The sequence below is a fragment of the Equus asinus genome, chromosome 2 (genome assembly GCF_041296235.1).
Source record: "Equus asinus isolate D_3611 breed Donkey chromosome 2, EquAss-T2T_v2, whole genome shotgun sequence".
Lineage (NCBI taxonomy): Eukaryota > Metazoa > Chordata > Mammalia > Perissodactyla > Equidae > Equus > Equus asinus.
The window spans coordinates 95307641-95332236 of record NC_091791.1 but is presented as its reverse complement, the minus strand read 5'-3'; the positions used below and the strand labels follow the sequence as shown (position 1 = coordinate 95332236).

The 24596-nt window shown below is 44.5% G+C and overlaps 1 protein-coding gene across 2 annotated transcripts; it reads right to left on the bottom strand.

Moving 5' to 3' along the window:
• Positions 1-1563: 1563 nt before the first annotated feature.
• DYDC1 (DPY30 domain containing 1) lies at positions 1564-21011 on the bottom strand. Of its 2 annotated transcripts, none has more exons than XM_070494063.1 (6): positions 20855-21011; positions 20312-20413; positions 7728-7820; positions 4562-4618; positions 3979-4083; positions 1564-1641 (listed from the first exon to the last, which is right to left on the bottom strand). In XM_070494063.1, the coding sequence occupies exons 1-6, from the start codon at positions 20999-21001 to the stop codon at positions 1612-1614; spliced, it is 534 nt and encodes a 177-aa protein (XP_070350164.1). In that variant the 5' UTR covers positions 21002-21011; the 3' UTR covers positions 1564-1611. The 2 variants fall into 2 exon arrangements, with proteins under 2 accessions (XP_070350164.1, XP_070350168.1); XM_070494067.1 differs by lacking the exon at positions 1564-1641 and adding an exon at positions 2575-2776 and having other exon boundaries at positions 20855-21008.
• Positions 21012-24596: the final 3585 nt, after the last annotated feature.

Sequence of the window (24596 nt, the reverse complement as noted above, 5' to 3'; positions counted from 1 at the left end):
GAAAATCGAGAATACTTCAGCCAAGCCCAGGATGTCATCTAGCAGCAGAAAGTCCGCCAGAACAGGGGACATCCCCACCCGGTCACTGGCTGGGTCTAAGAGAAGGCTGCCCGCCACTGGCAAGAAGCTCTAAGGCCTAAGCACAGACTCGGTGTGGCTGTGGGTCCGCAGACTACAGCCTCGCCCCAGGCCCCGCGGGCCATGGGCACCTGCTCCACCTGCGAGTCGCCTCCCTGTGGGGACAGGAGCCGCGCCCATGTACCAGCCCACCCGCCTGCACCCTGATCACCTGCTGAGTCTTCGTGAGGCTCTCTCCCCAGAGGCTGATCCTGTTTCCTCTCCTTTTTCACCCCATTCTACCTCTTCCCTCCCATGCCCAGCTCTGATGGGAGCTCTTCAAACAGGACTACCCCCTGCCCCAGGACCATAGCGCCTCACCCTGCCCTCTGGGCCTGCCCTTCTGCCCCAGCCCTCTGTGATGGCACCGCACAGACTGAGGCTGAGGCCCGGAGGGATACTACGCCCTCTTGCTCTCTTGGACACTCCTGCCTGGGTGAGTGAATGCAGGTCACCCATGCTGGGCGCCCAGGGCCTGGCAGCCTGACTAACACACAAGTCACGTCTCCAGGGCACCTAGGACTTCTTACCCAAAAATGCACACGATGCTGATGTGACAAGATAACACTGCTTTTTAATGAAACCCGTATCTTTCGCATTTTTTCCCCTTTTTCTCTTTCCATTTAAGTAACTAGGCTGTTGTGTTCTCATGGCCACAGAAAGGTACGTTATAACCAAACCAGAACTTTCTTTTTTACAAGGAGCCTCTTCCCGGCATTTACGTTTCTCTGCCTAGACCCTTCCTTCAGGAACAGAAAGGACTCATAACACAGACTGAGACTTGGAAGAATTTTATAAAGGAAGCCAAGCTCTCCCTAAAACTCAAAAGATAGACCGGAAACTTCCACGACGCCAAACACACAGTCAGGGTCCACAGACGACACAGCGCCTACTCAAGGCAACATGTGCCCAGCTTACTTTCAGGGAGCTCTTCCCTCCAACGGCAGCCCAGTACTTCTGCCCCTTGGTTGTTCCGGAAGAAATGATGCTTCTCCGTACCCAGGAGCTCTGTATCCTTCCCCACCCCAGTCCCATCACAGGCATGGACTATAAACACTTCCCAGCAAACGGGAGACCTTTGAGTTCTCTCCCAGGAGGAAACGCCACGTCTAAGGCATGTTGAAAATGCCTGAGCCAACACAGCGGCGGCCTCTTCCACTCCTCAAGGACCAGTGACCTTCACCTCAGGTAGCCTCTTTCTCATGTAGATACACGTGCTTTTCAGCTCATCTCCCATTTGCCCCTTTGGGTTACTTTGGGAAACCCTCCCTTTCCTGCTCTCTCAATAGAATCACATGAATAACCAGTTGCCTTGGGGAACCCAAAACAATATTTTAAGCTAATTTTAGGCCACCCTTGAATCCCATTTATGAAGCTGTCTTTAAAGGAAAAAAAAGAGGAGTTCAACTTTGGAAGAAAAAAATACAACCGGGAACCATGTATTTTGAAACTCGAAACAGGCAGAATAATTTATTGCTCTTAAGTTGGTTGATCCTACAAATCTTGGTCAATGTTTAATGCAACCTAAAAGCAAAATAAAAAGTAAATATGCTTTAATACAACAAGCCAAAGAAAATAGAGTTTAGGTAATTTCTATCTGACTATGTATATAAAACTTTTTGATAGTTTCAAATTATTTCAAATAAAATCCAAATTCAATATAATAACCATTGTGTTCTCAACGTATTTATTAACCCATCCTTTCTTCTACTTCCCTTGCTATACTCTTATTGTCATCCTTGTCTTTCTTGCAGGGGTCGTCTTCCTGTGCCCACCCCTTAAATGTTGGAATTTCTAATGGTTTCACCCTGAGCCCGCTCCTTCACATTCTGCAAGCTCTCCCAGGTACCCACTCACTCTCCTAGCTTCACTTAGTACAGATGCTGGCGAATGCTGCATTCCCATCTCCTGCTGGGAGCTCTCTCCTGCCTTCCAGACCTGTATGATACAGTCACTGGTCTTCAGCCATTTTCACCTGCATATCTCAGAGTCACCTGAAACTCAACATGGCCTCAACTGAGGCCATCATTTTCACAAAACCAACTTCCTCTTCCTATGTTCAACAAATGATAAAGCTCAAAAAATGGTAAAGAGTCCAGTTGTCCAAGGCAGAAATCAGGGCATCACCCCGACTTCTTTCTCCCCCTTATCCTCCCAGCCAATATGGAATCCACTCCACTGTCCCCAGCTCTGCTGTCTGCACCCTGGTCCGTGGGCTGGTCATCTTGCATCGGGATGACTGTAAGAACCTCCCAAGTGGTCTTCTGTTTCCACTCCTGTCTATGCAAATCCTCTCTCCACCTTCTAAAAACACACGTCTAACCCTTACACAACCCTTCCAATGACTCCCACCAAAGTCCAAAATCCCTGACACGGCGTACAGAGCCCAGGGTGATCTGGCCTCTAACCCCTCGCCAGCTTCAAATCACACCATTCTCCCAGCTCCACACAACCTACCAGAATACTCGACCATTTCACATCCTCCAAAGCATCTTGCTTTCTCCATCCGCTGGGTTTATCTCAGGCTGATTCCTTAAAACTCATTTCCTCCAGAAGACTCGTCCAGGCTTGGTCAGGTTTCCCTGCTCTGGTCCATTGGTTCCACGGCCCCCAAAGGGCAGGAACCACTCTGTTTTGTTCACTGGAACTTTCCAGCTCCCTGCATAGCACCAAAACACAGCAGACACTTAATAAAAATTTACCCACTGACTGATTATGATGAGCACCAAGTCTTTCCAGTTCCACTTTCCAAACAGCTCTTAAAAACACCATTTACTGCTTCAGGCCACCAGTGTCATCTCTCTCTAGATTACTATGATGGCCTGCTAACAGGTCTCCTCAAAGCTATTACCCATTCTCTTCACTCGCTGTAGCCAGGTGGCCGTTCTCATCACATCGGCCTCTACTGCCTTGAGGCACAAACTGGACATCTGAGCACAAATCACAAGCCCTGTCGTGAGCCAGCCCCCCTCTCTCTGCCGCCTCCCCTCTCGTCCCTCCTGGCCTCACACTCTCCAGATATGTTCTCCTCCCGCTGGGTCTTCACACGTTCTCCTCACCCCATCACTGAGGGTGATGCCTGCCCTGACCAGGGTCCTCAGCTGGGTGCTGTCCCACCTGGTCAGTGCACAAGGCGAGTAAACGTACCACCTGCAGACAGCCCCAGTCCACACCTGCTGACCTGCCTCAACCATCAGTAGCTCCTCTCTCACTTCAAAGGATGCCGGTTTGCACACTAAGTTACCTGTCACTCTATCAGTGACTAATAACTGCTTGTCCAATTGTCTGTTTCTCCCCTAGACAAGGTCAAAAACTGTTTTATTCACAACGGGACTGGGCACCGTACCTGGCACATACAAAACACTGTGTGTTTATGAAACAAACAAATGGACTTACATCCTGTCAAAGCAGACACTTCCACTGGGATATTTATTTTTCCAGGGTTCACTTCTGAGAACCAAAATGTTGGCCCCAAAAACTTAATTTAAAGATTATGTATTTTGCCAAATGATTTCAAATATATGTTTTGAAGACATTTTGAAATTTTCAAAGCCTAACTTCAATGTATATGGATCACCCTCTGCACAGGAGGGCAGGCTGCTATCTCAACATCAGCTCCCAGCTACTTCCCATCCTCTCTGAGCATTTGTATGGGGCCAGACAGGCACCCACCCTCACCCGGGGCCAGCAGCACACGTGCACCAAAGGGCAGGAGGTCACTGAGGGATCCAGTCCGCACCCAGGAGCTGGTTTTCTTTCTTTGAAGCAAAAGGCCCAGTTGTCAACCAAACCCCAGCTCATCCGCGCTAGGGTTTCCAACATGACAAACTGGTCTTTCACCACTTTCCCAAAGACACTCACGTCTGACAGCATCGGCTCATCGAGCTCCTCCACTCTGCTCAGGTTGGGCGCGCCGTATCGATCACTGATTTCAGCGAGCGTCTTGCCTGAGTCTGCTGCTGCATCCTACAGTCGTAAAGCCAGTTTTACTTTTAAATGACTTCAAAGATAATATATTAGTTTTCTTTCCATTTTGATAAGAAATTTCTGAATTATAACATCAAAATTCAACACTGTTAATTAATGGAATGAACCAATACTCATTAATGACCAAAGAATTCTAGAAATAAACACTAAGACTTATTAAAAAAGTACATTCAAAAATTTACAATATACCACTGTAAGTAATCGTGTGGTCAATATCTCACAATATTCTAGTTTTTGAAAAGACAAAGGCAAACTGAATGTCCAATTTTTATCCATTTTGAGATTTTCCTTTAAAGTGCATCATATTTGTGACTTGTCATTACTAGCATACATACTTGGACTATCAGCTTCGATAATCTTCTTACTAACAATTTAGCTATTAATGTATCAGAATTAACCTTGACATTCCAGGACACTCACTCCTTCCACATAACACAGAATAACTTCTCCTTCTCACCTCTGAATGTGAAGTATCTTCACTCTTAGCCATACTGTCCATATCCAGTCTCGCCTCCTATAATACATAAAAATGAAGAAAAACACTTGGAATACTCTTTTAATCTTGATTCTATGTTTAATTTTCAAGCACTTCTCTTTTCACACAATGCTATGATCCATTTAACAGCAAAAACGTTGTCCTCTTAAGCAGTGATCCAAATACACTCAATACACAACTGCAGACCAGTCTCACTTAATACTTTATACCAACAGCAGATGGCTGTGCTTTGCTTATAATTACATACAACTTTTTAAAAAAATGAAAGGGGCTGAAACCTTAAACCTGAAGCCAAATTATTAGCAAACGTGAAAAGTGACCAAAAATTTTAGTAAATTCTTAAAATAAGAGAGTTTAAAGAGAACCCGCAGTTAAGTAGAATTTTACACATAATAAGAAAGAAGAAAATATTTCTGAAAGAATGAATCTGGCCCAAGTCCCTATCCGATGGGTGAACCGTCTCTCTAGGACCTGAGCAGTGCCCTCGAGACCTCTGAGCACATGGGCGGCCTCGTTCTGAGTGTGAAATCATTCTTCTAACCAAGCCACACCTTGCCATGGCCTCTCTCTCCTCATTGTAAGGCAGCGGGGCACCTAGCTGACCATGAGCTGATTCATCTGGCTGCTCGTGACCATATATAGGGCTGCGGTAATTACAGGGGACATAGATGGATATGGTCACCCCGATTACACGGGACACACATGGCACTGTTTCTCAAGACCATTCCATTCTCCTGAGAACGTCTTCTCTCACCACCACGTGGCTGCAGTGGGAACCGCGTTCCTCAGCCACGTGCAGCAAACTGGGTCATAGTGAGAGACTGGAACTAACGGCCAGAGAAGAGCAGAGGTGACAGCCCTGGTGGCACTGGATTCTCTTGCTCCCAAAGGTCTGGAAGGCCCAACTGTACCAGAGTCCTTCACGGTTTAGTTTCTCAAACCCAGGATCCTTCCAATAAACTTCCCTTCACAAATGATAGTTTAAGTCATGTCTCTGCAGCCACAAGAAGGTCAGGGTGGAAGGAGACGAATGGCCTCGCCTCTGTGCAACGTGTGAGGCATGGGTCATGGGTCCTCTGCAGGAGAGGTGAGGCGTGATAAGCCAGGAGGAATACAGATGACTAAGTTATTGTGGCTTTGGTCCCACAGTCCGCTGATCCTGCAGATAGTGAACAACATGGGTGTGACCCTCTGAAGCCATGAAACAGAGTCCAACTCCTCCTACAAACCACAGACTTTCTAGCAGTCAAACAGAGCTCTCAGGGCATCTTGATAAAAAATACTTTCAATTCTCGTATCATTTAGACACTGTCTTCTTAATGCATTCTGGGTTTTCTTCTTTCATTTTAGATTCTGAATATTAACTGAAGAGAAAGGGGGTATGCATTTATATGTGTGTGTGCGTGCACATGTATATCCATGCATCTGACTGCACTCAGACTGAGATGATGTCAGTAACACTATGTACAGGGCTTTGGCTTTATCCTTTTAAAATCTCATCTTTTTGATGTTCAACATCACTAATTATCAGAGAAATGCAAATCAGAACTACAAAGAGCTATCACCTCATGCCCGTCAGAAGGGCTATTATTAATGAGACAGGAAACAAGTGTTGGAGAGGATGTGGAGAGAAGGGAACCCTCGTACACTGCTGGGGGGAACCCTCCCACTAGTTTACACAAACTGGTGCAGCCACTATGGAAAGCAATATGGAGCATCCTCAGAAAATTAAGAATAGATCTCCCATATGATCCAGCTATTCCACTGCTGGGTATTTATCCAAAGAGCAAGAAGACACAAAGACATAGAGACACATGCAGCCCTAGGTTCATGGCAGCATTATACACACTAGCCAAGATTTGGAAGCAACCTAGGTGCCCATCAAGGGACGAATGGATAAAGAAGATGTGGTATTTATACACGATGGAATATTACTCAGCCATAAGAAAGATGAAATCCTGCCATTTGTGACAACATGGATGGACCTTGAGGGTGTTATGCTGAGTGAAATAAGTCAGAGAGAGAAAGTCAAATACTGCATGATCTCACTTATAAATAGAAGATAAAAACAACAACAAACAAACTCATAGAGACAGAGATTAGATTGCTGGTTACAAAGGGGAAGGGGCGGGAGGAGGAGGAAAGCGGTGACTGGGCACATGTGTGTGGTGACGGATGGTAATTAGTCCTTGGGTGGTGAACATGATGTAGTCTACGCAGAAATTGAAAGACAATGATGTACACCCGAAATTTATATGATGTGATAAACCAACATTACATCAATTAAAAAAAAAGAAAAAACAATCTCATCTTTTTTATTCAATTCACCCTTCCAAATTTGTTTAATTGCCTTAAATAATGAAGCTCTCTTCTAAGCTATTAGTAAGCATATTCTGTGAAACCTGCTTCTGTTTTAAATTTTAACTATGGAATAAATGGGGGAGTAACATTTGAGTGATAGATACCAGCTCCAAGCACACAACCTGTAACATCCAGGTAAACAGTATAAGTCAGTCATTCAAAAGTTTAGTCTACATGAAGCAAATTTCTGGATACAAGGAAACACTGGTCAGACTAGAGGCTTGACATGAAGTACACAGACACAGTCAGTGGAGATGGACTTTTTCGATATAAGTTACTAAATAATTTATTTAATGAAAGACATGAAAATACATACAAAAACGTGTGTAAAATGTAAATTATTGTTGATAATACATCTAACATAAAGAAAAAAGACATACTGCTGTCTCAGAGATCAGAATACTCCCAATATAATAAAAAACTTAACCTTCAACATCAGCTACCTTAATTAGGAACAACTATCTCTTGACTAAAATGTTGACAATGTTACTATTCGAGAACTCGACTGCTCACAAAGCAGTTTCACATACACGATCTTACCTGATCCTTACAACCCAGTGAGATGTTGCTAATAATATGACACTGTTATCCCTATTTTCAAAAAGGTAAACTGAGACTAGAAAGGTTTGAAGACTTGGTTAAGTCACACAGCTAATGCGTGGCAGGTCTTCAGACTATGAATCGCACGTGACAACAGCCGGAAGAAACAGTTCGAGGATTCTAAGAGGTTTTAAATAAAACAGACATTTAAAAAACTTCAAATTACCTTTTCCAATTGTTCTTGAGCTCTCTGCAGTTCCTCTGTTCTCTGTCTCTCTTTTTCCTGCATTTCCAACTCCAGCTGGAATGCCAGCTGTTGCTGAACATTCAGAAAGAAATAAGCCGTATTAGAGTCAGCTCAACGGCAAGGAGTTAACTCTATCACTCTGAAATGTCCCAGGACAATTAAGCCTATGCCCACCTAAGTTTCAGAAACTTACACAAATAAATGGGCACTAACACCCAATACTTTAGGTTTTACAAATATTTCCTGAAGTCCAAATAAAAAAGGAAACTTCCTTAATCGCTAATTTTAGAAAAGCACCGTTTATAAAATCAAGTTATTTTCTCTGTTTGTCTTGAAGCTGTAAATGAGATTGCCTTAATTTTTTCAGATACGATCTCTTTAAGCATAGATAGGTCTTCAAATAGGCAAACCTTGGTTGTAGAACAGTAGACGAGAAAATCTTAAGTATATTATCTGAAACTATAGACAATCAACAACATATTTGGTCCCAACTCAACATATATGCCACGCTAGAACAGAGGCCAGCAAACTAAATTCTGTGGGCCAAATCTGACCCAACTTCTGTTTGCATACAGCTCACGAGCTAAAAACGGTTTTTATACATTTTTTAATGCCTGACATATATCAAAAGAATAATGATATTTCATGACACATGAAAATCATATGAAATTCAAATCTCAATGTCTATAAACAAAAGTTTTATGGAAACATTGCCACGCTCAGTCCCTTCCTTGTTGTCTATGACTGATTTCCCACAATAGCACAGCTGCAACGGAGACCACAGGCGGTGCTCTCATCTCACCACAGATGACAGTGACGCCACTGTCACTCAACAGCATTAGGAGCCCTGGGATCACCATACTGCAACAGTTTTTCATCAGTTCATACTCATCATGTCAAAACGAGAAAAGAAGTGGATTTTGAATATTGTCCTTTTGGAGTGTGCATTACTTTATTATCAAATTAATCATTTATCATGCGATGACACTGTACTAAAAGAATGCAATGAATATCAACATCACCAGATTAAGCATTCATCACAACACTCTTAACTCACACGAAACCAAAGGTCAAAGATTTTAGAAAACTTAAAACAGACTTACTTCATCAGAGCAGAATTTCTTCACAAAAATTAAAAACGAAAATGAGGCTACAATGTAATTAAGTTTCCAAGTGGCCCATTTTCAGCCAAGCAAGGAAATACACTTATCAATGGTGATTTAACTGAAATATGTTTGATTTCAGTGTCCAGGAAAAAATAAACCAATTTAAGATTATTAGCCTTTTGGCAAGAACAGTTGCTCACATAGTTGATGACACTGGGAGCGACATCGATAGTCAACTGAAAAGAGGCAAATGATTTTGAGTAGTTTTCCCCGACTCTCGATGGGCAGGCAAAGCTCCCAAATCTGCTCAGTTGTTGTCGTTTACGCAAGGAGTCGATACTGAGTTTGAAGTGAGTGAAAAATCAGCTCCTATGAATAGTCTTCATGGGATAAATATAGGGAAGAGTATTTTCGAAGAAGTTGAGAAACATTAACTCAGCACAACCAGAAGTGAACCCTGCTGAGATGTGCTACAGCCAACAGCGATAAAAACGTGTGCAACAGAAAAAGGACAGTTTAGTTGGACAAATTTACAAAGCTTGAGAAAATACAGTGTATAAAGGCTACAAGTATTCATTGTATTATTCAATAGCAGCTACTGTGCAGAAAATATTTGAAGTTATCACGTGTTATCGAGCCAGTGGTGTCAACAGCGTCCCTCATACACTCTCAGGAACTTATCAGTTCTGTGGATTTCTGTCAGAAACAGAAGCTGAACATATATCCTGACTTGCCCTACCACACAGCAGTTCCACGGCTTCACAGTGGTAACGGTCATGTTTTATTGTGAATTTTTGAGCTCAGAGCCAAGACTGAAACTTTTCTAAATGAGAAGAACCATTCTCGACCACTATTATCCAACATAAATGGCTTTGGAAATTAGCTGTTGCTGCAGACTTAATAATGTTTTTTAATCAATACACCCTAAAATCATTAGGCAAAACAGCACTTACATGTAAAACTTAAACTGCAAAAAAGTTATTTCGACAACAATTCAGGTTGTTTGAATCAAAATGTCAAGCTGCACTGTACACTTCCAGTGCCATCAAAAAACTGAAACATGAAACTAGATGTCCATCCCACACAAAGTGGCAGTGGATGTATTTTCAAAGCTCAAACTATTGTTCAATCTATTGTATTGAATGTTTTTAGGCCTTGCTGTAAGAGCAGAGGAAATTTCCATATTTCAAAACCCATTTAACTGTGTAATTGAGAAGCATTCACCAACTCTCTTTTGGAAGTGATTATCTACAAGGTAATGACACCCTAAAAGGCACACATCAAGAGAAAAGTCTAACAGAATTCTGCAGATGCCTTCCAAAAGATGAATATGCTCAAGTGAAATCATATGCACATGGACTGGTATCAATCTTTGGCAGGACCTATCTGTGTAAAAAGATATTTTCAAAGATGAAGTACATAAAATCTCATTACAGATCAGCACTAACAGATAAACATTTTCAATTAATAGTGATGATAAAGAACATTAACTTTGAACTCCAACTAAATGAAATGTTATCTTTAAAACTAGAATTTGGGGTCCGCCAGGTGGCACAGTGGTTAAGTTTTAGCACTCCACATCCGCGGCCTGGGTTCACCAGTTTGGATCCTGGACGCAGACCTACACACCAGCCATAGGGCCTCGCTGTGGTGGCGTCCCACACAGAAGAGCTAGAAGCACTTAACGAGGATGCACAAATATGTACTGGGGCTTTGGGGAGGAAAAACAGGAGGACTGGCAACAGGTGTTAGCTCAGGGACAATCTTCCTCACCAAAAAGCATTAAAAAAGAAAAAAGAAAGAGGGAAGATCCAAGATGGCGCCGTGAGTAGTCCTCTTTGTCTCTCCCCCTTTGAGTCTACAATTATTTGGACACTCATCGCTTAACAAAGGATATCCAGATAGCATCTCAGGACGTCTGAGAGACCCACGCGACTATACACTGGAAGGCAGACGGACTTCCCTCCTGGAGGAGGTGGAGATAGGTGAAAACTCTCCGACCCCGACCGAACAGCCTAGTACCTGCAAGCGGCTTTCTTCCAGCGGATGCCCCCAGAAGATCAACACACACCTAGGGCAGGAGCGAGCACACACCAGAGGAGCGACAGTGGAAACAGGTGACCAGAACCCTACCTAAACCCCCCGCAATTACTCCTAAATGCAGAGGGAAACTCTAGAGTTACACACCTGAGCCCGCAGGGAGAGTCTCGTGTCGCCATTGGCGGGGAGATCCTGCCTGGGGTCCACGGTGCCCGGAGGGTCCCAGAGAGAATCACAGAGGGTACGGTGGGCCCCCGGCTGCCACTGCCTGCACTGTGGGGCAAGGGATTGCCGGAGATCTTGGAGAGGACTGGGGCTGGGTGAAGCTCCAGAGGCCAGCTCCGCAGCCCAAGGGGGAAGCTCCAGAGTTCCGCCTGGGCAGCAGACAAAACTCTCTGTCTGCCATTAGCAGAGGGCCACGCCCAGCATTCACAACTCCGCGAAAGTCCCGGAGAGAATCCCAGAGGGCGCGGCGAACCCCAGCTGCCGTTGCCTGCCCTGTGGGGCAAGGGATTGCCGGAGATCTCGGAGAGGACTGGGGCAGGGTGGAGCTCCAGAGGCCAGCTCCGCAGCCCAGGGGGGAAGCTCCAGAGTTCCGCCCGGGCAGCAGACAAAACTCTCTGTCTGCCATTAGCGGAGGGGCCACACCCAGCATCCACAACACTGGGAGGGTCCCGGAGAGGAGAATATCAGGCAGGGCAGCAGCTGACCAGCTACCACTGAAATCAGGATCTCCGGCTATCCCCCAGACAGGGCAAAGGGCTCCCCGAGTTCCTGGGGAACAGGACTGGGGCTGGCTGGAGTTCCAGCGACCCGGCTCCGTAGCCTAGGGGGAAACCCTACAGGCTCACAGCAGCCTCAGCGAAAGCCTCTGTACAGCACTAGTAGAGAGCACCCATCCGGCAGCCACAAGGCTGGAAGACCCCGGGACAAAAGTAGCATAGTTAGGTGAGCTAACCACAGACTGTAGAAGATGCCCATAGCTCTGCTGCGACCCATAGTGGACAAGTGAGATTTTGTAGGTGCTGACAGTGACAGAGCGGCAAATATAAGTGATCCTACCCCTAGCCGCTGGAAAAGCCCATGACACTGTTGCAGACCCCAAGGAGGGAGCACGTCTAGGTGGGCTGCAACAGTAGGCACCAGCAGCCTGAAGCCCCCCCGTGACGGCCCCCATGGCAGAAGAGGGAATCCAAAGGACCACTGTGACTATGAGGAGGGGCCCAGGCCCAGTTAGCAACTGTGGATAGGGTTCCTGGTTGGTGCAGTATAAACAGCTGCTCCCCCAGCACAGCAGCAGAAACAAGCGGAAGGAGCAACTAAACTCTATCTCTATGCGGAGGCATAAATCTACAACATTAAGCAATATGAAAAAATACATTAAATCTCAAGAACAGAAGGAAAATAACAAATACACAGAAAACAATCCCAAAGAAAATGAAATATATAACCTAAATGACGATGACTTCAAAACGGCCATCGATAAAATACTCAATGAGTTAAGAGAGAATTCAGATAGACAACTCAATGAGTTCAGGAGCTATGTCACAAAAGAGTTTGATACGATAAAGAAGAACCAAACAGAAATACTGGAAATGAAGAACACAATAGAGGAGATTAAGAAAAATCTAGATGCACTGAACAGTAGGGCCGATAATATGGAGGAAAGAATTAGCAATTTGGAAGATGGGAATATAGAAATGCTGCAGGCAGAGGAGGAGAGAGAAGTAAGACTAAAAAGGAATGAAGAAACTCTCCGAGAACTATCAGAAACAATTAGGAGATGCAATGTAAGGATTATAGGTATACCAGAGGGAGAAGAGAAGGAGAAAGGGGCAGAAAGCCTCTTCAAAGAAATAATGGCTGAGAACTTCCCAAATCTGGTGAGAGAGATGGATCTTCAGGTGACAGAAGCCAATAGATCTCCAAACTTTATCAATGCAAGAAGACCAACCCCACGGCATATAGTAGTGAAGCTAGCAAAAGTCAACGACAAGGAGAAAATACTAAGGACAGCCAGGCAAAAGAAACTAACCTACAAAGGAACCCCCATCAGGCTATCAGCAGATTTCTCAGCAGAAACTTTACAGGCTAGAAGAGAGTGGAATGATATATTCAAAAATCTGAAGGACAAAAACCTGCAGCCGAGAATTCTCTACCCAGCAAAAATATCCTTCAAATACGATGGAGAAATAAAAACTTTCCCAGATAAACAAAAATTAAGGGAGTTCATTGCCACAAAACCTCCTCTTCAGGAAATCCTCAGGAAAACCCTCATTCCTGAAAAATCAAAAAAAGGAAAGGGGCTACAAAACGAAGAGCAGAGGAGATAAGTAGAAGGACAACAACAGAGAGTAGCAGCTCTTCATCAGAACAGATTAAACCATGGGACGAGAAACAAAGGAAATTGAAGAAAACCAGAAAACAAGACATAAAATGGTAGTGGTAGGCCCCCACATCTCAATAATCACTCTAAATGTAAATGGATTGAACTCCCCAATCAAAAGACACAGAGTGGCAGGATGGATCAAAGAACAAGACCCAACAATATGCCACCTCCAGGAAACACACCTCAGCCCCAAAGACAAACACAGACTCAGAGTGAAGGGATGGAGAACAATACTCCAAGCTAATAATGAACAAAAGAAAGCAGGTGTCGCTATACTAATATCAGACAAGGTAGACTTCAAAGCAAAACAGATAAAGAAAGACAAAGAAGGACAGTATATAATGATAAAAGGGACTCTCCACCAAGAAGATATAACACTTATAAATATATACGCACCCAACACGTGAGCACCAAAATTTGTAAAGCAACTCTTAACAGAACTAAAAGAAGACATCAACAACAATACAATAATAGTAGGGGACCTCAACACACCATTAACACCAATGGACAGAACATCCAGACAGAAAATCAACAAGGAAATAATAGAATTAAATGAAGAATTAGACCAGATGGACTTATTAGATACATATGGAACACTTCATCCAAAAACAGCAGGTTACACATTCTTCTCAAGTGCACATGGAACATTCTCAAGGATTGACCATATTTTGGGAACCAAAGCAAACATCAATAAATACAAGAGAGTTGAAATAATATCAAGCATCTTTTCTGATCATAATGCTATGAAACTAGAAATCAACTACAAGAAAAAAGCAGAGAAAGGTGCAAAAATGTGGAGACTAAACACGCTTCTGAACAAACAATGGATCATTGAAGAAATTAAAGAAGAAATCAAATATTATCTGGAGACAAATGAAAATGAGAACATGACATACCAAATCATTTGCGATGCAGCAAAAGCAGTCCTAAGAGGGAAATTCATCGCAATACAGGCTCACCTCACTAAACAAGAAAAAGCTCACATAAGCAACCTGAAACGACACCTAACAGAACTAGAAAAAGAAGAACAAACAAAGCCCAGAGTCAGTAGAAGGAGGGAAATAATAAAAATAAGAGCAGAAATAAATGATATTGAAACAAAAAAGACAGTAGAAAGGATCAATGAAACAAAGAGTTGGTTCTTCGAAAAAATTAACAAAATCGACAAACCTTTAGCCAGACTCACCAAGAAAAGAAGAGAGAAATCTCAAATAAATAAAATTAGGAATGAGAGAGGAGAAATCACAACAGATACCAATGAAATACAAGGCATCATAAGAGAATACTATGAAAAACTATATGCCAACAAATTGAACAACCTGGAAGAAATGGACAACTTCCTAGACTCCTACAACCTCCCCAAACTGAATCAGGAAGAAATAGAGAATCGGAATAGGCCAATCAGAAGTAAGGAAATGGAAATGGTAATCAAAAACCTCCCCAAAAATAAGAGTCCAGGACCAGACGGCTTCTCTGGAGAATTCTACCAAACATTCAAAGAAGACTTAATACCTATTCTTCTCAAACTATTCCAGAAAATTGAGGAAGATGGAGTACTCCCTAACACATTCTATGAAGCCAACATCACTCTGATCCCCAAACCTGACAAGGACAACACAAAGAAGGAGAACTACAGGCCGATATCACTGATGAACATAGATACAAAAATCCTCAACAAAATTCTGGCAAACCGAATACAGCAATACATCAAAAAGATTATACACCATGATCAAGTGGGATTTATACCAGGGACACAGGGATGGTTCAACATCCGCAAGTCAATCAACGTGATACACTACATCAACAAAATGAAAAACAAAAACCACATGATCATCTCAATAGATGCAGAGAAAGCATTTGACAAGATCCAACATCCATTTATGATAAAAACCCTCAATAAAATGGGTATAGAAGGAAAGTACCTCAACATAATAAAGGCCATATATGACAGACCCACAGCCAACATCATACTCAACGGACAAAAACTGAAAGCCATCCCTCTGAGGACAGGAACAAGACACGGGTGCCCACTTTCACCACTCCTATTCAACATAGTACTGGAGGTGTTGGCCAGAGCAATTCGGCAGGAAAAAGAAATAAAAGGAATCCAAATAGGTAATGAAGAAGTAAAACTCTCGCTGTTTGCAGACGACATGATCTTATATATAGAAAACCCCAAAGAATCCATAGAAAAATTATTAGAAATAATCAACAACTACAGCAAAGTAGCAGGGTATAAAATCAACATACATAAATCAGTAGCATTTCTATACACTAACAATGAACTAACAGAAAAAGAACTCAAGAACTCAATCCCATTCACAATCGCAACGAAAAGAATAAAATACCTTGGGATAAACTTAACCAAGGAAGTGAAGGATCTATACAATGAAAACTACAAGACTTTCTTGAAAGAAATTGACAACGACATAAAGAGATGGAAAGACATTCCATGCACATGGATTGGAAGAATAAACATAGTTAAAATGTCCATACTACCTAAAGCAATCCACAGATTCAATGCTACCCCAATCAGAATCCCAAGAACATTCTTCACAGAAATTGAACAAAGAATCCTAAAATTCATATGGGGCAACAAAAGACCGCGAATTGCTAAAGCAATCCTGAGCAGGAAAAACAAAGCCGGCGGAATCACAATCCCCGATTTCAAAACATACTACAAAGCTACAGTGATCAAAACAGCATGGTACTGGTACAAAAACAGGTCCACAGATCAATGGAACAGAATTGAAAGCCCAGAGATAAAACCACACATCTATGGACAGCTAATCTTTGACAAGGGAGCAGAGGGCCTACAATGGAGAAAAGAAAGTCTCTTCAACAAATGGTGGTGGGAAAACTGGACAGCCACATGCAAAAGATTGAAAATTGACCATTCTTTTTCACCACACACCAAAATAAACTCAAAATGGATCAAAGACCTAAAGATTAGGCCTGAAACAATAAGTCTTCTAAAAGAGCATATAGGCAGTACACTCTTTGACATCAGTTTCAAAAGAATCTTTTCGGACACTATAACTCCTCAGTTGAGGGAAACAATAGAAAGAATAAACAAATGGGACTTCATCAGACTAAAGAGCTTCTTCAAGGCAAGGGAAAACAGGATTGAAACAAAAAAACAGCTCACTAATTGGGAAAAAATATTTACAAGCCACTTATCCGACAAGGGGTTAATCTCCATAATATACAAAGAACTCACACTGCTTAACAACAAAAAAACAAACAACCCGATCAAAAAATGGGCAGAGGACATGAACAGACATTTCTCAAAAGAAGATTTAAATATGGCCAATAGACACATGAAAAGATGTTCATCATCGCTAATCATCAGGGAAATGCAAATCAAAACTACACTAAGATATCACCTTACACCCGTTAGATTGGCAAAAACATCCAAAACCAAGAGCGACAAATGTTGGAGAGGTTGTGGAGAAAAAGGAACCCTCATACACTGTTGGTGGGAATGCAAACTGGTACAGCCACTATGGAAAACAGTATGGAGATTTCGCAAAAAGTTAAAAATAGAAATACCCTATGACCCAGCCATCCCATTACTGGGTATCTATCCTAAGAACCTGAAATCAGAAATCCCAAGAGTCCCTTGCACCCCTATGTTCATCGCAGCATTATTTACAATAGCCAAGACGTGGAACCAACCTACATGCCCAGAAACTGATGATTGGATAAAGAAGATATGGTATATATACACAATGGAATACTACTCAGCCATAAAAAAGACAAAACTGGCCCATTCACAGCAACGTGGATGGACCTCGAGGGTATTATGTTAAGTGAAATAAGCCAGTCAGAGAAAGACGAACTCTATATGACTCCACTCATAGGTGGAAGTTAATATATTGACAAGGAGATCTGATCGGTGGTTACCAGGGAAAAGGGGGGGGGGTTGGGGGGAGTGCACAAAGGGGGAAGTGGTGTACCCACAGCATGACTAACAATAATGTACAACTGAAACCTCACAAGGTTGTAATCTATCATAACATTAATTAAAAAAAAAAGAAAAAAGAAAGAAAGAAATTTCACTTAAAAAAAAAAAAAAAAACCCCAGGGGCCGGCCCCATGGCCAAGTGGTTAAGTTTGTGCACTCTGCTTCGGCAGCCCAGGGTTTCGCCTGTTTGAATCCTGGGCATGGACGTGGCACTGCTCGTCAAGCCATGTTGAGGTGGCATCCCACATGCCACAACTAGAAGGACCCACAACTAAAAATACACAACTATGTACCAGGGCACTTTGAGAGAAAAAGGAAACATAAAATCTTTAAAAAAAAAAAAAAAAAACCCTAGAATTTATTTCCTCATTAATAAGCCTGTATTTAAAAAAATCGTATTCACATGTTATTACCTTTTTTTATTTCATCAATAAGACATTTGTGGAAGTTTGTTTTCTCTCTTGCTATATCTACATAATAAACCATAATACCTACATAAGATCCTCAGTTTCACCTCTTGGCCTGCAAATCATAAACCATCTACCTCTCCAGAGAGAGTTTGCCAGCCTGAGCTAGAAAATACTTTCTCACCATCAGTCCAGCTCCATTCCATAAACAGGCTAACGAGCTCACTCCATTAAGAGCATCTTAAAACTACATTTTTTAAAATGCATTTTTAAAATAATACATTTTTACATATAAAGAGATAATAAACAGTGATTAATATTTAGTCTTGAAGAGTTGTTAAAGGTAATTTCTTGGTATTCCTGTATAATTCTCAGCAAGATAAGAGCGATGGGGCAGGTAGCTGAAACACAGGAACACATCCTTCAACCGACTTTCAGACGTTGGCAGAGGAAGTGAAACAACTCTAATGTCTCAACAATAATGAAAGAACAGTCGCTAAATATCAACCACGCTGGTCAACATACTCAGTTTCTTAACATTTTCAGGAAATTTTCAAAACCCAATTCCTTTCTCCACACATGAGTAAAACCATTTGAAAGATATTCAAACAAATACAAAACAAAAAAGCTTTTTCTTCAAAAATAAGCTCAAGTAGAAAATGGCAGTAAAAATGCTTCCCTGTCCACAAGGACCTGGGCTGGCTAGAGGGCACCTGAAGTCTCAAGGAATTTCAAGTCAGCAGTCCCGACCTCAAGGACACCTGCTCCGGCAACCACCAGGGAGGTGAGCAGTGTCTGACCCTCCAGCTCACTTGACTCGAAGGGCACGGAAAGGCCTCTCGGTTGCTCTTCATTTTACCCTCTCTCTCTCTTAAGCTCTTCTCTGTTGGTCTACCTCTCCACGTGTCCCCTCTCTCATCTATTTCTGCCCCCCAAGCCACTTCTTTACTGGCCATAAAATCTCTGCAGAATATTACTGTATCTTCCACTCCCAATGCAATACTTAGGGTCTGATGCACAGTGGATTGCTTCATACGGTCTACATGACACAGCTGGAGAGATGTTTGATTTCCAGTATTGTCAGATTTTATCTAAGTAAGGTACAATGGACGAGCCAAAGACAGTTCAGCATCTCCATATTTGTGACGCCATCATCTTGGGGAAGGAGAATTGCTGAAAAGTTCTTATTCTGATAGACAGGGGACAGATACCAGCTACAGGAGCTGTAAGAGGAAGGGCAGCTCTTCACTCAGAGCTGGGACCACCCTGGCAGATACTTGCCCATTTGGATGATCATTTGACATCGAACTCAGCACTCTGCAACTTCCCAGAAGAATAAGCCAAATGACTCAACAAGGAAGACTCAGAAGCAGTCAAGTTTTCAACAGCACATCCATCTAAGGCGCCTAGAATGTTCTACCCCAGAATCAAGGATGGGAGATTGGGCAGAGATGCTATTTGCCATGTCTGTATTTTCCTTTTTATCCACACATCCCAATAACAGGCTTCTTTCCCGTTTTAAATATGTAGACTCGAGTTGAGACTCTAGAGTTAAGTACTATATGGTAGAACTAGAGGGGTGACTGAAATTTAGTTCAGACGCTCTCCATAAATTAACCGAGTCCAGAAGCCACTCTGGAACGTCCCCCATCTTGTTTATACTCCATGCCGTATCCCTTCAAGCACTCTCTTACCAACACATTCGCCTCCCCAGTGCTGCTACCCCAAACCTACTGCCGTCAAAGGTCTGCCTCTTCCACATCTGCGCTCAGATATCTAGGCTTAAGTGGAGAAAAATCACGTAATCAACAAAGCCCAACCAAACGGCAACATTTTAAATGCTGGGTCTCCAGCCACACCAGGTACTCAGTGCTACTAAGAAATTCGAAGTTTCCCTGGCCAGTTCTCTCTGCCACGGTCGGAAGCCACCACTTCACACCTTCACCACCCTCCCCGCACCTGCCAGCCCACCACCTCATTCTTGGAAGACAATCGTGGTCCCCACTTCATAAAGAAGAAACAAGTCAGGCAGAAAGTGCTTTCAACTGTGTGCCACAAAACCTATACACCTACACGTACCTACCCCAGCCTCTCCTCTTTCCTTCAATCAAAGAAGTGACCTTTCACCTTCCTAACCTATGTTCCAGACTCAATTTCCCTTTGTCTCTGTGGAAAGCTGACTTTAAAAATCATCTCCCTCTATTTCTTAACATCGACTACTCTCCCCCACTTCCACTGTGTTTCTTAAAGAAAAAAAAAACTCGCTCCCTGAAAACTTCCTTGAAAGCATCACCTACACTCCCCATCTCCCCTGCTCTGCCCCACCCCACCCACACCAGCCATGGTCGCCAGTGGCCTTGAAGGGGCCCTGCGCAGTCCTGTCCTCACCCAACCAGCGACAGGCCGGGCTCATCACTCAGGTCTCACTGAGAGGCTCTCCCCCTCAGCTCAGAGGAAGGCACACTCCCTGGGTTTTCCTCCTACCTCACTGCTGCTGCTTCTCCAGCGAAGACGGACACAAATGTGAAGAGGAAAACCTAAGAAAGCTACAGCCAAGTAACCCAAGATGGGGAGTTTTTCAGCTCTTGGGTTGCATCACACAGAGGTTGATGATGCTAATTCCAGTCACCGCTGAACTCTCTTACTCATCTCACCTGCTGAAACAGGAGCTCCTCTGCTCTAAGCCTCTCCATCATTTCCTGCTCCATCAGGGCGTGCTGTCTCTCTCGTGCCAAGTCAGCCATTTCCTGTTGTCTCTAGGATTGTTTAGAAACAATATCACATGACTAATTAGAGACAAAACAATTTTGAAAGCATCTTAATTACCAACAATAGGAAAAGGGCTAAGTAAATTATAGTCTATCCACTTGGAAACTATATAATGATTTGGGGAAATGTGTGTTTTATTCGAACAAGAAACACAAAATTAAAATTATCCATTGAATATGATCACAATTATATAAAAATATCTACAGACAAATGTACAGATAAAAAGACTAGAAGAAAACACCTAAAAATCTAAATAGAGGTCTTCTTTGGGTATTGTTTTCTTCTTCTACTTTTTCATGTTCAAGTTTTAGTATAATAAACATACTATTTTTATAACAGAAAGAAATAATATTGAACTTTTTAAAAAGCAGACAAACTGGACCAATTATTGTACTCTTCTAACTTTCTGAAAGAAGACCCACGCTTACCAGCTGCTCCATGGTCACGTTCTCCTTATACTTGTAGATCCACAACGCTAAATACTCTATTGGGTCCACGGGGCGGACTCTCGCCACCTCTGCAAGACCTTGAGTTAGACACGCCCCAAGGTGCTTCTGAAGATACATTGACTCCATCTCGGACTCCTCACTTCTAAAGATAAGCATCTTTGCATTAATGCAGGAAATTTTCAATTAAGGCACAATAAAAGTACGGTCTGGGGAGGCCAAAAAGTGTTACATCCTGTCACCAGCCACGGGCACCTCCCATCAGGGACGGCACAAGCACGCTGGCCCCAGGAAACTTCTAACAGTTTCTAAAAAGGCTCCACAGAAGCCACTCCAACCAAAATAGTTTCAAAATCTTGAAGGCCCCTCCAGTCCAGGAGTGAGGAAAGGGCAACTGCCATTGTTGACTGCAAGATGACCACGTGCCAAACAACACTTCTCTCTCAATCCTCACAACACATCTGAGAGATGGGCGTCATTATCCCCACTGTCAGCTGAGGAGGCCCAGCACGAAGAGCATAAGGGGACAGTCCAGGACCACACAGTGGCACCTGGCGGAGGCAGGAGTCACACCCAACTCTTGATTCCAGGGTGGTTACCTTAATGACTACTAAGATGCTGCTCCCAAGCCAGGAGAGTCATTTTAGAAAGCATCACAAAGGTCCACCTCAAAAAAAAAAAAGGCCTTGAATCTCCAAGGCCGAAGAATAAAAAAATTCAAGCTTCCGAGAACAGCACATGAGGCTCCTCACACTCCGTCTCACCTCGGGGCATCTCTTCTGCCTCCAACATCCAGGCCTCTAACTACACAGAACATCCTGCCATCGGCTGCTCACATTTCACACTTGTCGATCGCCACACTTGCCACACGAAGACCCCACCCAACCTCTCGGCTCGGGAAATATCTCCCCACCTGCAAGATGCAGATCTCTCATTCCCCAAGCTTTCTCAGACGACACAGAAAGTTCCTCCTTCCCCAGGCAGTTCACACAGCACTTGTCACACTGCCTGAGGACTGCCTGTATGCACGTGTCTGTCCTCCCAGAGACCAGCTCCTCCAGCCCCTGGAGGAGTGTTTTCGTCATAAGGCTGACACAGCTGGCTCTTTGTGGTGGCAAGGGAATGAGCTTCTCCCCTCTCCCAGGAATGTCCCAGTCTGTTCAGTTATGAAGATGCTCAAGAATAATCTTAGGCCAGATTTTTTTAAAAAAGAAGAAAGAAACGTAGCAAGCACTCCATCTCAGGTGCTTTGAAAGAAGTGACCACCCTCAGATGACTCTATGGAATCCGGACTCCTCTGAGAATCTAACAAAACACAATCATTATTTAACAGATCACACTCAGTGCTTCTGTATGTCAGGCATGAGCAATTACAGGGGATAGAATGCCAGCATGTCTACACCCGTCCCTGGACAAACGGACCTAACATGCTGCACAAAATTTCAGCAACAATGACCTCCTGAGGTTCATCCGTGGACCCCAATACAATGGGGTCTCTCTCATACAACGGTAGCGACAGTACAAGATGGTATAACTCCTTTGGAGGGAAATTTGGCAATATCTAGAAAATTACATATGTACTTACTCTTTGACCCATCAATCTCATTTCTGGGGTCCTATCTTGAAAAAATATAAAATGATATACGCAAACGGTTATTTTGCACCATTATTTAGAAAAACCAAAATGGAAGCCCATCCAAATGCTCATCATTAGGGGACTGACGAGATACAGCAACACAATGGATTATTGGGCAAGTGTAAACCAGAACGAGGAGGATCTCTAAAACAGGGGGTGGTCTCTAGGATACAGCATGATGTGGAAAAAGCCAGGTGCAGAAATTGTATATGGATGCCACCTTCTGTGCTAGCAACAGCTGCGGCAAAAGGAATGTGTCTGTGTGTATACACAAATGTAGTCATAAAAACTAAACATCTAAAAATTGAACAGTGGAGCAAATGAACCTAACTCCCTATCAGGTCGGCCTTGGTGTCCTCACTACACGGAGGAAAGAATTCTACAACTGAGTTTGCAACGCAGCATCCTCACTGTACTTCTTCACCGGGATATACTATAAAGACAAAAATAACTCCGCTGACACCTCAATGTCATCTAAAGGGGAGTGACATAAAAAGGCAACGGCCTCCTGCAGCTACTCCACAAAGATAATACAGAGCAACGGGTAATACGGAGGAAGCGGGAAGCCTCTGGCCCAGGACTAGGGCCCCATCCAGGGCCCATCTCAGATCCATGGGCGCTGCATGCCATTCTCAGCAGGACCCCGGCGAGGCTCTTTACCTCACCTGGCGTGTTTCCTGTCCATGAAATGGCAATAACACTCACCTTGCAAGATTGTTGTAAGGAATGGTGTTTGTCACACACACCAACAGGCATCTTAGCTAAACATCAGGGAGCCTCTTCCCAGAGAAACAACCCTGGAGAAGTTGTCAAGAGAAATAGAGGTCCCTGGCCGGTGCCTGGGAGAAAGCTGGCCAGCCGAGTGGCAAAGGAGAGGATCTGGGTAGGGCTGCCAGATTTAGCAAATAAAAATACAAGATGCTCAGTTAAGCTCGAATTTCAGATAAACAACGAATGATTTGTATTATACTATACTCATACTATAAAGCACAAGGATTCAAGTTTAACTGGGCGTCCCGTATTTATCTGGCAACCCTCGACTCGGGGCGGTAGGGTTCCTTTTCCTATCCCGGGTCCCCGAGGGTTGTCCCGCCCTCAACCAGGCGCGGCGCCACGCACCCTCGAGGAGGCGGCGGCGGAGGCGGAGGCAGCAGCGGAGGAGAAGGCAGCGGAGGAGGAGGCAGCGGAGGAGGAGGCAGCGGAGGAGGAGGAGCCGAGGGCGCACCCGCGGAGCCGCCGGCGCTGAACTGACCCCGCTAGACTCGGGAGCGTCGCCCGCGCCCCGCACGGTCCGCGAGGGCCAACGTCCGAAACCGCCTCCGCAGCCGCAGCCCAGCCGAGCACCGAGCCCCTTCTCCCCGACGGCGCCTGCGTTGAGGCGCGTGCCCGCCCCAGACTCGTGGGCCGCGTCCCGTCGCTAGGCAACGAGCGCGCGCAGCCCGGGGGCCAGAGACGCAGGCCCAGTGAGGAGGGGCGCGCGAGCCGGTGAGCGGAGGGCGCTAGGGAGGGGGCCCGGGGGAGAAAGCGCTGCAGAGAGGAGGGGCGCGCAGGTGGCGAGAGGGGGTCCGGGGGAGAGTACGCCGCAGAGAGGAGGAGGCGCGCGGGAGGTGTGGAAGGGGCGCGGCACAGAGGAGGGAGCAAGATCGTGAGTGAGCAGAGAAGTGCAGCCTAGAGGCTGTTAGGACAGCGCGCCCGAAAAGACGATTTGATGGGGCAGTTAGGCCGGTGCGCCCTGGGAAGGATAAAGGGGCGGCTGGCTCTCGGGGTGGGAGAAGGGCGGGACGCCCCGACAGCCCCGGGCCGGAAGAGGCTGTTTGCTGCAAGCCCGATAGCCGAGTGTTTTCACTAGCCGGCACCTTTGCACTGCACTTGCGGGCGACCTCCGCGTGGTCCCTTTCAGAAGCAGCTCGGGCGCCCTGTCTCCAGGAAGCCCTCCCACCTCCCCCAGGCCTGAGCCCTTGCAGCCTTCTCTGCCGTCGTCGTTTGTGCACGGTGCTCCACTAGCGTTTCCCGTGTTCTGTTTGCATTTATGTGCGGCGCGGTGCCGGGCAGGAGAAGCCTCGCTGAACGTGAGTTGAAGTGGTAAGC